At 45.9% G+C, this 21104-nt stretch overlaps 1 protein-coding gene and 1 long non-coding RNA gene across 3 annotated transcripts in view; both read right to left on the reverse strand.

Moving 5' to 3' along the window:
• LOC148133542 (uncharacterized) overlaps positions 1-21104 on the reverse strand; it is a 726392-nt gene that overhangs the window by 456303 nt on the left and 248985 nt on the right. The window lies entirely within an intron of this gene.
• On the reverse strand, positions 13218-21036 carry FAM174C (family with sequence similarity 174 member C). 2 transcript variants are annotated; one of them, XM_026685143.2, is made up of 3 exons: positions 20288-21036; positions 19230-19346; positions 13218-14991 (listed from the first exon to the last, which is right to left on the reverse strand). In XM_026685143.2, exons 1-3 carry the CDS (start codon positions 20593-20595, stop codon positions 14988-14990), a joined length of 429 nt encoding a protein of 142 aa, XP_026540928.1. In that variant the 5' UTR covers positions 20596-21036; the 3' UTR covers positions 13218-14987. The 2 variants fall into 2 exon arrangements, with proteins under 2 accessions (XP_026540928.1, XP_087808826.1); XM_087952700.1 differs by lacking the exon at positions 13218-14991 and having other exon boundaries at positions 19226-19346; positions 20288-20925.

Below are 21104 nucleotides of genomic sequence, written 5' to 3' on the forward strand. Positions count from 1 at the left end.
AATAACCGCTGAAAGGAGAAAGTAAATTGAAACAATGAGAAATTGCTGGAGGTGGGATGAAACCAACATTTGGAGCGTAAAGGGGAATTTAAGGGGAGCATTGGCATTGCCAGATAGGGCTGTCGTAAGCCGAAAAAGGTCCCGAGCAAGTTAGCCCTTGGCAAGTTGCCAAGAAAACAGAGCCCTGGACTAGAAATTGCGAGGGGTGTGCACGTTCATGTGTGAATTCATCACCTTTTCTGCAAACAGCCCAAATTGACTTAATTTGGGGGCTGTTCCTGATTTCATCATTTCCATTTTTTTTTTGAAACAGTGCAATCTGTTGGGGCAACATTGCCCCCTGCTGGATTTTCTGGGTTAAGAGTCTATAAGGTATTGTTATGCTACCCCATCCTGAGACATTTCTAATTCAACCAGCTCAACTGGAAAATTTAAAAAAAAAAAGTTTGTAGGACACAAAGACAAAAGTTATTCTATACTTTTGCCACAAAATAGCAGCGTTGATCATGTTGCCCGAAGCCGAGACTGACTTGAGATTAACTTCATTTCTGCTATCTTTTCTTTTTATGTACACTGAGAGCATTTGCACCGAGACAAATTCCTTGTGTGTCCAATCACACTTGGCCAATAAAGAATTATATTCTATTCTATCCACAGATCAACAGCAGCTTGCTGTTGCCTGAAGCAGCAGAACAGAATAACAGAGTTGGAAGGGATCTTGGAGGTCTTCTATTCCAGGGGTCGCCAACTTTTTGGACCTCAGGGACCACCAAACTCATAATTTTAAATCCCAGGGACCACTAACCGGTTCTGTGGATGTGGCCTAATTTGTGGATGTGGCTTGGTGGTCATGTGACTGGCTGGGCATGGCTTGTATGTAAATATTACAAATATTTATATAAATATTGAATTTTTTATAAAAAAGAGCAACTTTTACCCAAAATCAGGCAAAGCAAGCAGGCAAATTGAGTTGCTCACAGAATCACAGATACATTCAGAGATCTATCTACCTGCCATCGGCTAGCTCAGTCTGTCACATAAAATTTGCTAGCAAGCAAACTCACAAAATTAACTCACAACACACCATGTATGTAAATATTGGATTTTTTTATTTAAAAAAGAGCAACTTTTACCCAAAATCAGGCAGATTGAGTTGCTCACAGAATCAGCTATCGGCTAGCTCAGTCTGTCACATAAAATTTGCTTGCCGTGAGTCTGCACTGAATAATAGAACCTTCAGTTCTAAGGAGAGCCGAAGATTTAAAGACTAGCTAGAAAGCAAGAAATCCAACCATTTCCTGCTTCCTAGCTAATCTAAATCTCCCAGCACAGCAGAACAACTGATGGTCGGAAAAAGGAAAAATAGCAATTTAGCAGGCAAGTTTACCAGGTAAGCACTAAGTGGGCGGGGAGGGTTCCTGCGGGCCATGTGGGAGGGGCAGCCTTGTGTTTCTGCGCAGCCTGAGTTAATTGCTTTGGGTGGTGGGGTTCTGGGAGTGAGATTCCTCTGCAGCCCACCAAAATTTTCTCATGGTGCAAGCTGTTCTAGTCCAACCCCGCCTCAAGCAGGAGACCTATATCGTTTCAGACAACTGGTTATCCAATCTCTTCTTAAAAACCTCCAATGTTGTTGCACCCAGAACTTTTGGACTGGAGACAAGCCATTTCACTGATAAATTGTTCTAACTGTCAGGAAATTCCTCCTTAGTTCTAGGTTGCTTCTCTCCTTGATTAGTTTCCATCCATTGCTTCTCGTCCTGCGTTCTCAGGGGCTTTGGAGAATAGCTTGACTCCCTCTTCTTTGGCTGCAGCCCCTGAGATACTGGAACACTGCTGTCATGTCTCCCCTAGTCCTTTTTTTCATCAAGACCTACCCAGTTCCTGTAACCGTTCTTCATCTGATTTGGCCTCCAGTCCCCTAATCGTCTTTGTTGCTCTTCTCTGCACTCTTTCCAAAGTCTCAACATTTTACAACTTTTGACTTTCTAGATTCCTCGACGTAACAACTTCCGTTTAGCGACTGTGTGAAGTTACAAGGACACTGAAAAAAAATCAGGACTGTTTTTTAAAATAGAGGCTGGATTGTCCTTAATTGAAGAGGGTGTAGTCAGGGGTGGGATTTAGTTTTTTTAACAACTGGTTCTGTGGGCGTGGCTTAGTTGGTTGGGCGTGGCTTGGTGGTCATGTGACTGGCTGGGCATGGCCCACTCAACATCACTCACATTGAGGCACACATCTCCTTGTCTGGCCTCTCGTGACTGTGGGGATGCTGCAATAGTCATAAATGTGAAAAATGGTCATAAGTCACTTTTTTCAGTGCCATTGTAACTTTGAATGGTCACTCCACACAAGCAAAGTACCAGCAAAGGAGGGTGAAAAACTCCAGAGAAGTTTCTGAGACAGGAAGTCTAGTCCTGCCAAACAAGGGTTCACAGGCAGTTTCTGTAAGCAACACCAGAATGTTTCCTTCCTGCCTTCCTTACAGGATTAGGCCAGTAATTTCTTCTTACAACCGGTTCTCCAAACTGCTTAGAATGTTAACAGCCGGTTCTAGCGAATAGGTGCAAACTGATAGAATCCCACCCCTGAGTATAGTAAGGGGTTCTTGGTGCTCTCTGAGCTTGGTGGTTTTCTTGCAGACATTTCATTACCCAAACTGGGTAACATCATCAGTGCTAGTCCTGAACAGTTCTGACTAGCACTGATGATGTTACCTAGGTGGGTAATGAAACGTCTGCAAGAAAACAAGCAAGCCCAGAGAGTACCAAGAACTCCTCATTTCAACCCTGAGCTACAAACATTCTCCTTTATAGGATGTAGTGAATCCTGCATTGTGCAATCCTGCATAAGGGGTTGGGCTTAATGATCTCTCAGTTCCTTCCCAACTCTCTGATTCTGAGACTTTTTTTAAATATCTGATCAATTGGCCATTTCGCAGGCCCAAAGGAAAGCAAATGGATACCTGAGGGGATCTTTTTCCATATCAAGTGGATCACTGCAGTTTTTAAGTGAATCTTGTTTTCGTTGAGCGAATCCAGCTTCCCCATTGACTTTCTTTTTGGAAACCAGCAGGGAAGATATTGAACAGTGATCGCATGACCCATGGATGCTGCAACCGTCGTAAATATGTTCACATCCGAATTTTGATCACATGACCTTGGGGATCCTGCAACAGTCATGTGTGAGGACTGTGCTTAAAAAACTCTAATTGAATAGAATGAGCTCGATGGGACCTTGGAGGTCTTCTAGTCCAGCCCCCTGTTCAAGCAAAAGAACTTACACCATTTCAGACAAGTGACTATCTAGTCTCTTTTTAAAAACCTCCAGTGATGAAGCACCTACAACTTCTGGAGGCCAGCTGTTCCCCTGGTTAATTGTCCTCACTGTTAGGAAGTGTCTCCTTAATTCCAAGTTGCTTCTCTCTTTGATTAGTTTTGGTCCATTGTTTCTTGTCCTGCCTTCTGGTGCTTTGGAGAATAATTTGACACCCCCCTTTCTTTGTAGCAGCCCCTCAAATATTGAAATTATACTATCATATCACTCCTAATTGACTGGTCTCAATTCATCTTTTTCAGCACTGTTGTAACTTTGCTAAACCGTTGTTGAACAAGTGTTTGTAAGCCAGAGATTACCTGTAGGATAAAATTAGCGGTATCTTTTCTTTTTCTTACCTGGAAATTTCATTTCTTACTCCATTTCTATGCCACGCTGGTCCTACCCCAAAGGGAATTGCACAATAGAAAACAACAACAATAACAACAACTGCCTCCCCTTCTTTTTCTCCCACCTGCCAGCAGACCCCCTAATATATGTTGTTGTTGTTTTCATCCCTGTCTCCGTCACTCTTCAGCTGGGAGAGCTGCCACTCAGTGTCAGCCTGTCAAAGGTGATGGGCGTGCGCCTGACACTGCTCTTCCATTGCAATTCAAAGTGGATTAACTTCCTGAGCGGCTTTGCATCGGGGTTGCGCGATTCCCCTCCTGCGCCTGTCTCCTTGCTTCACTTGGGCAGGTTCTACCCAAACACCGTTTCCGCTTCTGTTCCACTGTCAACATTCAAGAGAAGAGACAGCGGGCTTACAGATCAGCTTCTCCAAACACACATACACACATACACACACACACACAGCAGACTCAAATTCCAACTTTTACAGATAAAGCAGGATTGAAACTAGGATTCTTCTGATCGGAGACTAGTTTTTGCGAGCAGGCCAAATCCAATTCAGGACACAATACAGACTAGACTAGGAGTAATAATACGACTAGGACTAGGAATAGAATAACAGAGTTGGAAGGGACCTTGGAGGTCTTCTAGTCCAACCCTCTGCTTAGGCAGGAAACCCTACACCACTTCTGACAAATGGTTATCCAACATCTTTTTAGCTTTCTTGCCATGGTTCTTAAGTGAACCATGCAGTCATTAAGCGAATCCAGCATCCCACATTGACTTTGCTTGTGGAAAGCTGGCTGGGAAGGTTACAAATGGTGAACTTGCCATCTCTTCTTTTGGACACCCACGAGGCCACCGGCCATTGACTTCTAGTCGGTAGGCAGTCTTGGCCACGGTGGGAGGTCCCGCTCTCTGGACATGTCCATACTAGCGGAGCCGGCCTTCTCTCATCTTGAGCCATGGTGGCGCAGTGGTTAGAGGGCAGTACTGCAGGCTACTTCTGCTGACTGCCGGCTGCCTGCAAATTGGCAGATCGAATCCCACCAAGAATGTAGGTTGACTCAGCCTTCCATCCTTCCGAGGTGGGTAAAATGAGGACCCAGATTGTTGGGGGCAACAGGCTGATTCTGTAAATCGCTTAGAGAGGGCTGTAAAGCGGTATATAAATCTAAGTGCTATTGTTTACTTCAGACAAATGGTTATTCAAACTCTTCTTAAAAACTTCCAGTGTTGGAGCATTTACATCTTCCGGAGGCAAATTGTTCCACTGATTCATTGGGATCAAAGTCGATGGGGAAGCCAGATTCACTTAACAACAACAGTGATTCACGCAGCTAATTGTAGCAAGAAAGGTTGTAAAATGGAGGAAGACTTACTTGACCACTGCCTCACTTAGCGACAAATATGTTGAGTTCAATAGTGGTGGTAAGTCAAGGACTACCTGTATATATCCAGAGTGGCGACTCTGTGGAGTGGGAACTGCTCCATAGAAGGACCGAATTACTACCCAACCCGGCCTTCTACAGCAGAGGTCTCCAACCTTGGCGACTTTAAGCCTGGAGGACTTCAACTCCCAGAATTCCCCAGTCAGCTTTTCTGGGAGTCGAAGTCCTCCAGGCTTAAAGTCGCCAAGGTTGGAGACCCCTGTTCTACAGCACGGTATCCTTCGTTGGCATTAAGACTCCCAACTCCCCCAAGGGATGCTGGGAGTTGTAGTGCCATTGGCAAGGTGCCAGGGCAGGGCAGATGCTGATGGGAAAATGATCAGTGCTATCAGCTTCTCCTTTTATAAAAAGAAAAGGCTGTTTTCCCCACTAAAGGATGCTGTCAAAAGCATTTATTCAAATCTTCTGACCCTGAAAGGGAGGTGGCTTTTTTTTTTTTTTTTTTAAATGGAAAACAGGGGAAGCATGATAGTGAATATCATAACAATTTAGCCTCTCAGCCTGAAACTTATATATATATATATATATATATATATATATATATATATATATATATATATATATATATATATATATATATATATATATATATATATATATATATATATATATATATATATATATATATATATTGCACTTTTAATAACCTTTTTTCCTCTGAGGTTTCTTGCTTGGGGGGAAGATTTTTTTTTTTTTAAAGGCAGCGCAAAAAGAGACAGATGGGGCGAAGGAGCTGGCTTTTAGGTGAGCACCAGCTGACTTGCCGACATGGGGAGGGGGAACCGTAGCCAGGCCCTTTACAGCGCACACTTCATAGGCTCATTACCCCACAGCCGGAGGTTCTAGGCCCTCCGAGACCCAGGCGCATGGGAGCGCCAAGCTCAGGTTCCTATGACGACCGCTAAGTTGTGGATGTCACCGCCTGCGGCAAGACTTTCAATGGTTACAGATCAAACACAGAGGGGCAAATCACACGAAGGCAAAATACACCCAGAGCACCGGAGAAGGAATGACTGGAATTCACAACACCCAGTCCCACAGGGGTTGCAGGTCTGGCTGGGCTATTACACCTGCCTCTGCCATGTGCCCAGACACGGGAAAGTGGGCCAGGGTTGGCCCATCCAAAGGCCCACACGGGGAGGTTTTTGAACCAGAAGTCCATCGTGCAATCATGCTATCTTATCTGCAGGATTATAATGGGGCAAAGGTGGGGAAACTATGGCCCCTTCATGACTTGTGGACTTCAACTCCCAGAATTCCTGAGAGCCAGCATGGCTCAGTTCAACATGGCTGCCTCTGGAATCCTGGGAGTTGAAGTCCCCAAGTCATAAGGCGGCCACAGTTCTCCTGTTATAGGGCATGAGATACCCGTGCCAGACTCCCCTGGGTAAGGTAGCATTAACACCAAGTTTATTTATTCATGTGTTTGATTTTTATCCTGCCTTTATTACTTTAGGAGTAACTCGAGGAGAACCAGAGATGGTAGTCAGCAGATTCTGACCAGTTCTGGAGAACCGATAGTGGAAATTTTGAGTAGTTTGGAGAACCGGCAAATCCCACCTCTGACTGGCCCTGCCCCCATTTATTCTCTGCCTCCCATTGAGTCCCAGCTAATCGGCTGGGTCTTCTTTGGTTGCCCTGCACAGGAGAATAGAGCTGGAAAGCAGGTTAGCGGGGTGGGGAGAGAATGGAGATTTTGCAGTATCCTTCCCCCAGGAATGCTCACCAAGCCACACCCACCAAGCCACATCCACAGAACCAGTAGTAAAAAAATTTGAATCCCACCACTGAGGTGAACATACAGGTAGTCCTCAACTTATGACCACAATTGGGCCCAGCATTTCTGTTGTTAAGCGAAATGTTTATTAAGTGAATGTTGCCCCATTTTACGGCCTTTCTTGTCACCGTTGCTAAGGGAATCACTGTGGTTGTTAAGTGAATCTGACTTTCCCCACTGACTTTGTCAGAAGGCCGCCAAAGGGGATCACATGACCCAGGGACACTGCAACCATCATAAACCTGAGTCTCAGTTGCCAGGCGTCCAAAAACGTGCGAAAAATGGAACGATTGTAATAAGTGTGGAAAAACAAGTCGTGTGTCACTTTTATCAGTGCCGTTGTAACTTTGGAGGGTGTCGCTAAATGAACTGTTGTAAGTCGAGGATTTCCTGTACCTGTACAGCCAACAGCAATCCACAACATTGCAACTCTGGGGATACGTCACTTCTTTTCCTACCCAGAGGCAGAGCAGGGCTTCAAAAATTTTAGCAACGGGTTCTCTGCCTGGTTGCTGGGTGGGCGCGTCCATGGTGGGCGTGGCCTAGTCGGCCTCCTGCACCACGGCGGGGGGGGGGGGAGCGTTTTTGCCCTTCTCAGGCTCCGGAGGCTCTCTGGAAGCGAAAAACGGGCCCATTTCCGGCCTTCCTGAACTTCCAGGCGGCCCATTTTCATCCTCCCCGAGCCTCCGCGTATGCCCTGCACTTACCTGCATCCAAAATGGGCCACGTGGGGACTCCTGGGAGGGAGGGGAGGGGTGGGCGGGGCCAGCCAGGAGTGGGATTTGGGGGTTCTTCGAACTGCACAGAATCTTAGGTAGGGGCTTTCCCGAACCCCCTGCGAACCCCCAGCAGCCCAGCCCTGCCCAGAAGGGCTGCCGATCTCTCTCCACCCACCCACGTCTCTAAAAAGTCACCCACCTCTGGCTCTGCCAAGCTGTGTAGCTCCTAAGACCTAAGATCACTTATGGTCCATTAACCTCATAAAACTCTCTCCCAATTACAACACTAATGAAGGCCATTTTGGAGCACCATTTTTTTTCCTCAGAGCATGCAAAAATATAAAGAGAATATACGGAAAAAAACAGACTTCTCTCTCTCTCACACACACACACACACACAAACACACACAAACACACACAGTGCATATCTTCATCGTTCCCCCCCCTCCCATTTCATTAAAAGATTTCAATTTGGAGATGGGGACTTGGTAGAAAAGAAAGATTTAACGAAGGAATAAAGAAACGAGAGAGAAATCCTCTCTTTACCAATCAATGTCAAAAAAAAAAAAAAAAAGGCAGATGGGCACCTCCTTTTGAGCAAAAAAACAAACCCATTTTCTATGGGTTTATTTTTAAGCAAGAGAAACACTAGGTCTCCCCTGACTTCATTAGGGTAATAAGTTTTTTTTTTAAAAAAAAAAAAAACACTTTTGAAGCTAGGAAAATAGCTTTGAGCTCTGGGGAAAAGGGAGAGAACAGAGTGCTCTTTAAAAAGGACCATCTTTTGATTTGGCTGAAAGAGCAGATTTACTAGAAAGAAGCAAACCGTGGCTGAATTATATATCTATTATTTTGACCTGCTGATGATTTTTTAGGAAAACTACGCTTTTGAGTTTAGCTACTTCTCCTTTAAAGCTGTGTTTCTCAACCTTGGCAGCCTTCAGATGTGAGGACTTCAAGTCCCAGAATTCCCCAGCCAGATGAGAAACACGGCTCTAATGGGTGGGGGGGAAGAGCAGAATGGGACTGCCATGTCTCCAATCTCAGGTAGACAGCTGCATGGCGGTGCAGGGGCTAGTCAGTTCAAAATAGCATCCTTCTCCTTGTACCTTAAATCAGGGGTCCCCAACCACCGGTCCGCGGACCGGTACCAGTCCGTGGAACAAATCCTACCGGGCGCTGGTTTGCTGGGCACCGCCATCTTGTTTTGATGAAAAAGCTCGTGAGCTTTTCCGGTGAAAGCCATTTCTACCTGAAAAGCTCACCGTTTTGATGAAAGCTCCGTGAGCTTTCTCCGAAAAGCTCACCGAAGCACTTTTCATCAAACAAGATGGCGGCCAGCTGATGCCGGACCGGCCGCGGCGCCCAGCTGATGCCGGTACCGGGCCGCGGCATAAAAAAGGTTGGGGACCACTGCCTTAAATGACACATCATGTTAAGTGATGCATCACTTTCCTGTGGTAGCCTCCATTTGCTTAAATTCCCACATCATATCAAGGCAGTGGTGGCTAACCTTTTTGGGCTCCTGTGCCAAAAATTGTGTGTGTGCTTGCGCTCGCACACTCGCGTGCCAGCACCCAGAAGGCAACGCGCAAGCCCCCCCCATACCCCTGCACAGGCATGCGCGATCGTCCCCACTGCCCCCTTATCTGCACTGCGCCTCCCAGATGATTTTTCAGCTTGTTTGAGGCCTTTTTCGGCTTCCCAGAGGCTTGAGGGAAGCCTCTGCAGCCTTTGCAGGACGAAAAATGGGCCCGTTTCACAGGAAGGCCCAAAACCTGAAAATCAGCTGGGAGGCGCGCGCATGCGCAGTCAGGTAAGTTTGCCTGTGGCTCGCGTGCCCACCCAAATGGCTCTGTGTGCCACCTGTGGCATACATGCCATAGGTTCGCCGTCACCGTATTAAGGCCAGCCAAACAAGTCACAGTCCTGATGTGTGTTGTGCTTTGTAAAGCAGTTGTGCTTTGTAGACCATGCTATGTGATTTAACATTACAGTTGAAGGTAAACTACTTTTTAGACTGCTACAGCAGGATGTGCTAATTCAGAGAATGGCTTTTTTTAAATAAGAGAATTGGAAGGGACCTTGGAGGTCTTCTAGTCCAACCCGCTGTTCAGGCAGGAAACCCCGTATCATTTTTGACAAATGGTTGTCCAAGCTCTTCTTAAAACCCTCCAGCGATGGGAGCACCCACAACTTCTGAAGGCAAGTTGTTCCACTGATTGTTCTCACTGTCATATTGCTCTCACTTAGTTCCAAGTTGCTTCTCTCCTTGATTAGTTTCCACCCATTGCTTCTTATCCTGACTTTCAGGTGCTTTGGAGAATAGCTTGACCCCCATCTTCTTTGTGGCAACCCCTTAAATATTGGAAGACTATCATGTCACACATTGCCCTTCTTTTCATTACATTGAGCCACGGTGGTGCAGTGGTTAGAGTGCGGTACTGCAGGCTACTTCTGCTGACTGCCAGCTGACTGAAATTTGGCAGTTCAAATCCCGCCAGGCTCAAGGTTGACTCAGCCTTCCGTCCTTCCGAGGTGGGTAAAATGAGGACCCAGATTGTTGGGGGCAAGAGGCTGACTGTAAACCGCTTAGAGAGGGCTGTAAAAAGCACTGTGAAGTGGTATATAAGGGCTATTGCAAAATGCTTGAAAGGAACCATGGCTTGGCACATGAATGCAACTGTGACTAATTTGCCTAAAAACAGCCAAAACTGAAAGGTAACAGGTCAGGAAATTATTATAGCATTTTCTGCTGAATTAGTACATCTCAATGTGCAGGGAGCAGCAATAGCACTTAAGACTTATATAAACATCTCCATAGTGCTTTAGAGCAGCGCCCCCTCCCCCAACCTTTTGGGCACCAGGGACCGGTTCTGTGGAGAGAGGTTTTTCTGTGGACCAGAGGGGGTGAGGTTTTGTGGACTGCCTGCATCCCACGAATGCGGCTTCGCTTGTTTGCACGGCCCAGTTTCTGGCATGCATGCCATGGCCCAGTGCTGGTCTACGGACTGGGGTTTGCAGATCCCTACTTTAGAGCACTCTATAGTCTACAATGTGAGCATTATTTCCATGTTGGCCCCCAATAATCTGCTGTCCTCATTCTAACGACCCCAGAAGGATGCAAGGCTCGGTTAATCTTGAGCCTGTCAGGAACAAACTCCAGGCTGTGGGCTGCGTCTGAACCCTCCCGGGGCCCCCAGGGCTTCTTTTTTAAAAGTACTTTTGAACGTTTGAAGCTAGGACAGGGTGGGTTCAAATTTTAACAACTGGTTTGTGGGTGGTGGGCGGGTTGGTGGTCCTGTGACTGGGTGGACATGGCTTGGTGGTCATGTTATTGGCTGGGCGTGGCCAACTCAATATCACTCACATCGAGGCACACATCTCCTCGCCTGGCCTCTCATGACTGTGGGAATGCTGTAACAGTCGTAAGTGTGAAAAAGGGTCATAAGTCACTTTTTTCAGTGCCATTGTAACTTTGAATGGTCACTCCACACGAGCAAAGTACCAGCAAAGGAGGGGAAAAAAAACTCCAGAGATGTTCCTGAGACAGGAAGTCTAATCCTACCAAGAATGTAATAAGGGTTAATGGAGCAGCAGTTTCTGTAAGCAACACCAGAATGTTTCCTTCCTGCCTTCCTTACAGGATTAGGCCAGTAATTTCTTCTAACAATGGGTTCCCCAAACTGCTTAGAATGTTAACAGCCGGTTCTAGCGAATAGGTACGAACCGGTAGAATCCCACCCCTGGCATGGGAAGCATTTGACCAAACGAACCAAGAAATAGTTAGTCCTCGACTTACATCAGTTCAGTTAGTTTCTGTTCAAAAGTTACCATGTCGCTGAAAAAAGTGAAGTATGCCTATTTTTCAGTTATGACCACTGCAACATCCCCATGGTCACGTCACTGAAATTCAGACGCTCAGCAACTGGCTTGTATTTGTCAGTTGCTGTGTCTATGATCCTATGATCAGCTTTGGCGATCCTCTGGCAAGCAAAGTCAATGGGGAAGCCAGATTCACTTAACAACTGTGTTACTAATTTAACACTTGCAGTGAAGCAGTGATTGTTGTGGGAGCTTCATCACCAGAAGCTTTCAAGAAGACATTGGATGGCCATCAGTCAGAAATGGTGTAAGGTCTCCTGCTTGGGCGGGGGGAGTTGGAGTCCCTTCCAACCTCCAGAGTTGGGAGTCCCTTCCAATTCTGTTAATCTGATTCACTGAACAACTATGGCAAGAAAGCTGGTGAAAGGGGGCAAAACTCAACAAATGTCTCACTTAGCAACAGAAATTTTGGACTCAGTTGTGGTTCATAAGTTGGGAGGACTACCTGCATAGAAAATTATCACCCACAAGAACAAAGTTGAAGTCGCAACCTCTAGGGCAGCGATGGTGAACCCTTTTGGCACCTAGTGCCCAAAGCACATGTGCGTGCGCCTACCCAAAAATGGAACACCTGCGCCCCCCACATTCACATGTGCACCTGTGCACGCGCATCCCGCATTTGTGCATGCACATGCACCCTATTCCCACGTGCATTTCTGCGCATGCGCTTCCCCCAAGTGTGGTGGAGCTGAGCTGGGGAGACGGCACGTTGCCCACAGGGAGGGCTCTGCGTGCCACCCGTGGCACGCATGCCATGGGTTCGCCACCACAGCTCTAGGGAGGCTCAATCAGGGCACTGTGACCTTCATACTATTGGGAGCAACATTTAGGTAAAGGAAATCCGCTGGCTGCCATCGCCCTCTAGTGGTTTTTATTAAAAAGCATAGATTAGACCAGGGGTGTCCAACCTTGGCAACTTTAAGACTTTGTGGACTTCAATTCCCAGAATTCCTCAGCCAGCTTTGCTGGCTGAGGAATTCTGGGAGTTGAAGTCCACAAGTCTTAAAGTTGCCAAGGTTGGACACCCCTGGATTAGACCATGAAGGGCCCATAAAGAGAGGAAGCCTTGTTAGAAGGAAGGGATGGGAATTACCATGGAATAAATGAATCCCCTGGCAGCTGTGAGACAGGATAAAAGTCCTCCAAATACGGCTCATGGATTAGTTTGAAGTCCACTCTTCTTCTCGCGAGGCCGAGAAACCCTGGCCTAAGACCATCACAGAAAAGGAATTTGACTAGAGGCGGTCCTCGACTTACATGACAACTGAGCCCCAAATTTATGTTGCTAGGTGGGACAGTTGCTCAGTGAGTTTGGCCCCATTTTACGACCTTTTTTTTTTTTTGCCACCGTTAAGTGAATCACGGCAGTGGATTAGTTAATAACTCAGTTGTGAAGTGAATCTGGCTTCCCCATTGACTTTGTCGGGTTGTAAAAGGGGAGCCTATGATCCCGGGACACTGTGACCGTCGTAAATATGAGCCTGCTGTCAAGCACTTGATCACGTGACCATAGGAATGCTGCAAAGGTTGTAAGTGTGAAAACCGGTCCCAAGTCATTTTTTTCAGTGCCATTTTAACTTCAAATGGTCACTAAATGAATAAGTTGTAAGTCAAGGACTACTTACTGGCTGGGGGAAAAGTTGCAACCCAACACATCTGGAGTTCACCCTTTGGGGAAGGTTGTTTTCATGAATGAAATAAACACAACCAGCTCACTGCAAATTCACAAAACACAGCTTTTAATCCCAGGTTTGAAGGAGACACAACAAGAAAAGAAATGTTTAATTATTAATTAACTGAAGAATTTTGGTTTTTTTTTTTTTCCCCTCCCCCTCTGGAACCAACACAAAAAAAAAAAATCCCACAAGCATCACAGTTTAGTAGCGAGGTGCTCTCTCAACCTTCTTTGTTTTTAAAACTGAAAACATTTTATTGCACGAATATAAACTGACTTGTCTTAAAATCACTTCAAAAAAACCAAAACTCCCAATCTAACAGCAGCTGGTCCCAATAAACCATCAAAGGATCGTGCCTGAACTGATCATCTTGCAGTTCGGTCATTAAAATATTGCTGATTTCTTGGGTCGCAAGAAATACTTTTACTTGAGGACACAATACCTCTGTTACTGGCCAAATATAGTAGCACGGTGTTTCTCAACCTTGGGAATTTTAAGGCATGTGGACTTCAACTCGTGGCTGGCTGGCGAATTCTGGGAATTGAAGTCCACGTGCCTTAAAGTTCCCAAGTTTGAGAACCACTGCAGCAGAAGAATAATTATTATTACTCACTTATTGGGCTGAACAAACAAACATCTAGTTCTTATTTCTCCAAGTACCATCCTATCCAAAACAATCTTCTGTATTTAACTGGAAATATTTTTAAACTTTTGTCATAGTATATCATCACCCTGTCTGAGGAAAGAACTGCAATGGATTAAATATTCAATAGGACCTGAATTAATTTATTGGGTGGGGGGTGGGGGGAGGAGCTTTCCTATCTATCCAGGCAGGGCTAAGTTTTACTCATTTTTGTTTGCAGCTACTGGCCCAGCATGTACTCCCTAAAGTACAGCTGCTGTCTCATTACATTTTTAAGATGCTAATGGAGCATTTTCTGCTATCCTTCATTTGTAAACACGTTTTTCCAATTGTTAAGCAATCTACTGTGGTTTTGTCTTGCTTCTCCCCCGGGAGAAGAAGGGATCGGTCAACATGAATCAAGTTGAGCCCTAAACAGAGTCAGTGAAATGGAATCAACTAAAAAAACAAGGAAAACAAATTTCTTTGCAAAAATTACCAGGTGCCAGCACCGTGTTTGTAGTCATCAAACCTAACTGCTTGTATGTTTCGCTTGCTCCAGCAGTTTATGGAATGATATTGCTTCACAAACAACCAGATTCAAAAGCAGGCTCAATTTTTTTGTCTCCATGACACAACCAAAGGAAAGTAGAACAGGAAATCCAGGCAGCCTGCAGTTCCTTAACGCAGAAGCTGGTAAATGACCTGACCTGGCTTTGGTGTCCTCCATTGTGCCACACACCCCACCTGGACCCGCAAGCTTTTTTCCCCTAAAGGGCGGTGTCTGCCGCAAAGTGCATCCTTGAATTTCCCAATCTTAAGAGGGTCCAGCTTTCCTTACAAGATCCCATCCGAAGCGAGAGCGGCCAGTACCCGCATTCAAACTGTGAATGGCGCCTTTTGCATCTCAGCCGCTCGTTCCAAATTGGTTAGCAAGGTAGAAAAAGCCCCACCCTGGGGAAACCCTCATAATTTTGCCCCCCCTGCAATTTTGCAACTCCGGGCAGATACATTCACTGTCGTGGCTGTACGACCCTTCTTCTGTTCGAGGGGCCTGAAGAGAAAATTTAGGTTTTTCACATCGCAAGGAACTTCAGGATTTTTTTTTTTTTTTAAGTAACAGAGGTTGGAGTTTCTTCCATTGGCAAAACTGCTTCTTCTCTGGTCCAGCTGGAAAACCCACAAGTCCTATTATCACCTAGAGAACAAAACAATAGCATTAGACTCAATGGCTGTATTCAATTCAGTACAGGTAGTCCTCCACTTATAGCAGTTCATTTAGTGACCGTCCAATAGCAATAGCACTTAGACTTATATACCGCTTCACAGTGCTTTACGGTCCTCTCTAAGCGGTTTACAGAGTCAGCCTGTGGCCCCCAACAATCTGGGTCCTCATTTTACCCTCCTCGGAAGGCTGAGTAAACCTTGAGCCTGGTGAGATTCAAAATGCCAAATTGCAGTCAGTCAGCAGAATTAGCCTGCAGTACTGCACACTAACCACTGTGCCACCATGGATCTCAATGTTACAATGGCACAGGGAAAAAAAAAAGACCTATGACCGTTTTTCACACTTAATAACTGTTGCAGCATCCCCACTGGTCACACGATCAAAATTCAGATCCTTGGCAACTCGTTCATATTTATGACGGCTGCAGTGTCCTGGGGTCATTGATCCTCTTTTGTAACCTTCTGATAAGCAAAATCCATGGGAAGTCCAGATTCACTTAACAACCATGTTACTGACTTAACACATGCAATGATTCACTTAACAACTGCAGCAAGAAAAGTCATAAAATGGGGCACTTAAGAAATGTTTCACTTAGCAACATCAGTGTTGGGCTCAATTGTGGTCGTACAGGACTACCTGTAATAGGCTGCCTTTTGAGGTAAGTTCCAGTTTTAGGTTCAACTGGATTAAATGTGCCCAGCTGACATCATGCTGTGTAAATCAAAGTCCTACTTTCAGTTGGTTAGAGTGGACTGGTTTGTGCCTTTAGACCAGAGGTCTCCAAACGTGGCAACTTTTAAGACTTGTGGACTTCAACTCCCATAATTCCTCAGCCAGCCAGCTGAGGAAATCTGGGAATTGAAGTCCATAAGTCTTAAAGTTGCCAAGTTTGGGGACCCCTGCTTTAGACTGTATTTTGAAATGTGCAGATTGTCAGGAGACAATTGTGCCTCAAAACAAAACAGCCACTTTTGACTACAGAAATTTGCAGTTATATTTTTCAACCTAATTTAAAAAAAAAAATAGGATCAGATTATTTGAAAGACCATTGCAACTCAGATGTCCCTACTTAAACCTCAGGATCTGCCTGAAAGATCTTTTTTTGTTCCTGAAAGAATAATTCAGCAAGCACACACTGTACAGGTAGACATTGACTTACGACCACAGTGGAGCTTACCCATCATGGTCGTAACTTGTGACAGTCACAAAATGGGTCAGACACATGACTGACCCACTCGATGACCTTTTTTGCAGCAGCTGTTAAGCAAATATCGCAGTCATAAAGTGGCTGCCATAGTCGTTAAGTGGACCAATGGTTTGCTATTGGCACAGTTATGATGGCAAAACCCTCGTAAAACATGGTCACGTGATCACTGGATGCTGCCAACAGCCATAAATGTGGTCCACATATTTGATGTTCAGCACTGTGACCACAGGAGAGGGAATTGTTGTAACTTCGAATCCAGTTCATAACTAGCCCCCAGATAGGCCCATTGTAACTTCAAACAGTCATTAAGCAACCAATTGTAAGTCGAGGACTATCTGTATAGCAAGAGGGTAACTCTTCAACTCAGGAATTCTGTGGAATTTTGTTCTCACTGAGATACTTCCTTTGCTACTACCCAAACAGTCTTTAGCTTTTTTTTTTTTTTTTGGTAAAATGTTTTCCATTTTTCCAGCCTTAACATCAATAATCCATTAGGTGGCTTGAGGTTTGTCAAGAGGCACAACAGTTACAATGCTTTAACAGAACGATCTTAATTGTTGAGGTGCTGTCTGGTTTTATTGTATTTTAGTTTTTTTATGTAAGCTAACAAGACCCATGTGTCTTAAAAGATAGCACACAACTACTTCTTTAAATAAACAAAATTATATATATATTGAAAACAACCTTTCATGACCATAGCTATGCATCTTGGTAGCTGATAGTTAAGTCAAAGCCAGAAAAGCAAAAAAAAGCATCTTTCTACCAAAATTTATCTTGGGTATATAATCTTATTTGTTAAAAGCTACCATTTACTGTAAAGGTTCCTTGCCTCAAGGAGATTTGCGTTCATTGCAGGAAGCCAGATAACTAGCTACAGTTGCACACTCTGGGTATATTATTTCGCTTACATTTAATAATAACAGATAATATTCAAATCTATCAGTTTATTAATTTGAATAAATGCGCCTCTCTTTAGTTGGGATTACTACCCTCTCACTGCATACCGTATATACTCGAATATAAGTCGACCCGAATATAAGCCGAGGCACCTAATTTTACACAAAAACCTGGGAAAACTTATTGACTCGAGTATAAGCCGAGGTGGGAAATGCAGCAGCTACTGGTAAATTTCAAAAATAAAAATAATTAATTTGGGAAACGATCTCACTATCTCACGTTGCCTCGGGAAGGGAAAGGCAAAGCGCTTTTTGCCTTTCCCTTCCCGGCTGGGGCTGTTGGGAGTCGCTGCCGCCGGAGCGCCCCAGTCCCGTCGCCTCGGGAAGGGAAAGGCCACGGCTTGGAAGGCCGCCGCTGGAGCGAAGCTGCGCAGTCGCTGCGCTAGCATCGGATCGGGCGCGCCGGACGGTTCCGACCAAGCCCGAGCGTCGTCTTTGGCGCCCGCCCAGCGCCGCGGAGCTCCCTGTACCGGGAGAAGGGGAAGACCCCCTCCGGGCGGGGCAGGAGAGGAGCTTCTCCCGCCCGCCCCTCTTTCCGCGCCCACCGGTGTCCCTCGCAGGACGACCCCCGCCCGCAGTCGCCGCCGCTTGAAAGAGATGGGCCGGGGGTGGGTAGAAAGCGCCAGGCGCCTTGGAGGAGAAGGTCCCGCGTTCGCCTGTCTGCCCGCGGATGTCAGCGGAGCAGCCGCTGCTACGGGAACAGTTTACTGCCATCGCCCTCAAAAGGGGGCAACCGGACAGGGAATCCGAGGGCAGCACTCGTTGCGTGCCGGAGGCGACAAGCCCCGCTCGGGTGGACGTGTTTGCCCAGAGACCCCGGACGAAGCAGCAGCAAAGCTCCGCTGACATCCGCGGGCAGACAGGAAGGGAAAGGCAGGCGGCAGCGACTCCCAACAGCCCCAGCCGGGAAGGGAAAGGCAGGCGGCAGCGACTCCCAACAGCCCAGCCGGGAAGGGAAAGGCAAAAAGCACTTTGCCTTTCCCTTCCCGAGGCGGCAGGACTGGGGCCGCGCCAGCGACTCCCAACAGCCCCAGCCGGAAGGGAAAGGCAAAAGCACTTTGCCTTTCCCTTCCCGAGGCGGCGGACCGGGGCAGCCCGGCGGCAGCGACTCCACATCATTTTTTTTTCAGAGGGAAATCTGACTTGAGTATAAGCCGAGGGAGATTTTTTCAGCACAAAAATGGGCTGAAAAACTCGGCTTATACTCGAGTATATACGGTAATTTTTTTTCAGATTATTCTGAGGATTAATAGAATTTTTCAGCAGAGCTTAATTTAGCTCTGGCCTTGAGAAGGCGGGAAGAGGGAAAACAAAACAGGTAGGAAGAGAAGTTTGTAAGTTTAATACATTATTATTAAAATGCCAACATTCAATATGGAAGAAGAGAAATTACAGATTGGTCCACATCATAGCAATACAAGTGACAAATCATTTTAAAAAGTTGAAATAAATTACTCTGAACAGACTTAAGAAGTAGTTAACTAATGAACTGAAGTTAACTCCAAATTCCATAAGTTGGCCAGAGAAATAAAGAACATAAACACTCAGCTCAGCAGAACAAACATGAAACAGTTTCTACAGACTAACTATGGTGAAACATGATCCACTAGTTTCCACAGAACTTTTATCTGAGTCAATATACATAGTGTTACATTTGCATGTCTTCACCTTGATTTGAAATTGCCTGCCTTATTTGATTTATACAGTTGTCCTTCTCAGTTGGATAACTTTGGGCAGCTTACAGTTTAAAAATTACAAAAAATAGTACAATCAAGCCACAATTAATGTCTAGGAAACCAATACAGATTCTGTTCAAGTACTGAAGCCACTGAATTAAGCATCATAATCCAGGTCTAGCGAAGGCTGATGAAAACCTAATCAGAAGGGCCTTAAGATCTCCAACCCTGAACAAAATAGGCAAAAAGTAATATGCAAAGCATCTATAATTCCTTGCAACCTAACCACACTATCCTGCAGCCCCATCCCTAGGAATCATTTGTGTTGCTGCAGCAAACTAAAGAACACACAACAAAACCGATTCTCACCGTCTCAGATTCCTTATTTCAAATACCGTATCTTCGTCACTCTCCAGAGAAGCCATCTCCATAGGATCTTCTGAGTTGGACAGAAGCCCGTATTTTTTCCGTGGAGGTTTCCTTGTCCTACAAAATAAGTCTATAGTCAGTTGCAGAATAGGGACCATGGGGATGCTGCACTTTTTTTCAGTGCTGTTGTAACTTTGAACAGTCACTAAATGAACTGTTTTTAAGTTAAGGACTACCTAGATATTAAATTGGTTCCACATGCAGTCGTATTGAAGAACTCCTCATAGTTTCCCTCAGAGAACTGCCACTATAGGTAGTCCTCGAATTACAACAGTTTGTTTAGTGACTGTTCAAAGTTACAACGGCGCTGAAAAAAATGACTTATGGCCATTTTTCACACTTAGGACCACTGCAGCATCCCCATGGACACGTGATCAAAATTTTGATGCTTGACAACTGGTTCACATTTATGACAGTTGCAGTGTCCTGGGATCATGATGATGATGCTTGGAGACTCTCCTGCCAAGCAAAGTCAGATTCACTTAACAGCCGGGCTACTGATTTAGCAACTGCAGTGATTCACCTAACAAATGTGGCAAGAAAAGTTGTAAAATAGGGGGAAAGGTCACTTAACAAATTTCTCACTTAGCAACATAAATGCTGGGCTCTATTTTGGTCGTAAGTCGAGGGCTATGTATTTATTATCCATTTAATACTTCCTGTCAATACTGAACAATTATCACACAGAAGCGGTTCTTTACAAAGAGAGGATGCTTGCTTGACTGCTAATAGTTCCTCTATTAGGAACTGAATTAATAGAGATCAAGCTTACTCCCAGTTAGTACTCTTCAGATGCTCTAAGTAAGGCTACTCTATCAACTCCAGCTAGCAGGCCAACTGACGACAGGCTGGGTGGAAGATGAAGATCACAACTTGCGGAGGACGCCCGATGGGAGCAGGCCCTTCTCCTTTAGCCTATAAAAGGCGGCCACAATTGGATTGGGATTCCTGGAGGTCATCTAGACCCACCCCACCCGTATGGAAGCCGTCTTCCTCACCGAAACGTGCGGCCTCCGAGATAGTAGAGGAAGCCGATGCCCGCCAGGCCGGCCAGGACGTAGAGCGCGCGGTGAAGGGCTGGTAGGCCCAATCCTGACAGCCCCGACGGCGGGGGCCTGGATGTCGTGGTGTTTGTGGCGGTGGAGGAAGGCCGGGAGGCACTCTCGTGGCTTTTCTCTTTCAGCGGCAGGGGAGGAGGAAGAGACGCGGCCTCGACGGACACCGTCTTAGTCGATTGCGGCGTCGGCGTCGCTGCGACTACTACGATCCAAAGCGCCAGCGGCCAAACGAAGCCAGTCGCCGCCATTCGGATCGGCGAACGCCGATTCTGACGAAAAGCGGCCCGGACCGGAAGTGTTGCCGGGGGAGGCAGTGCGGTGTCGGATCAACTTCCGGTTCTTTACCGCAATTAGGAAAGTAGGCCGGGTTTCTACCGGGAATTCCCTTGTTGTTGGAGCCGTGAATGGAGGTAGTCGAAAGCAGAACCCGAATATCTTAAACTTAAAATACGGAGTGAAAAATCCGCACAGAGCTAAATAAAAGAGATTAAATGAATATCTGGTCGACTCGTAGAAATACAGTTCCCATGCGGCACTGCCGCATGAGCTAGCCTCAATGGCTATTGGTCAGTTTCCCCATGAATCACGGGAAAGGGGGCGGGGCCTTGCCAGAGCCGACGTATCAGGCTGTTGGCAGTATGATGTGCTGGGAAATGCAGTTCGGCATTGAGCAAAGTTTTCCTTGGAGTGGGTGGAGTTTATGCCGCAGTGCTTCTTGGGAAAAAAATATCCGTTCATGTTCATAAGAGTGAGACGT

Source organism: Notechis scutatus, chromosome 1 (assembly GCF_049901735.1).
Source record: "Notechis scutatus isolate UNSWTSFEM ecotype Mainland chromosome 1, rNotScu1.2, whole genome shotgun sequence".
Taxonomy (NCBI): domain Eukaryota; kingdom Metazoa; phylum Chordata; class Lepidosauria; order Squamata; family Elapidae; genus Notechis; species Notechis scutatus.

Coding starts and splice junctions, on each gene's coding strand:
- FAM174C (XM_026685143.2), bottom strand. CDS start 20,595: ATGGCGGCGACTGGCTTCGTTTGGCCGCTGGCGCTTTGGATCGTAGTA. Junction 19,347..20,287: donor CTCGGAGGCCGCACGTTTCG/GTGAGGAAGACG, acceptor CTTATTTTGTAG/GACAAGGAAACCTCCACGGA.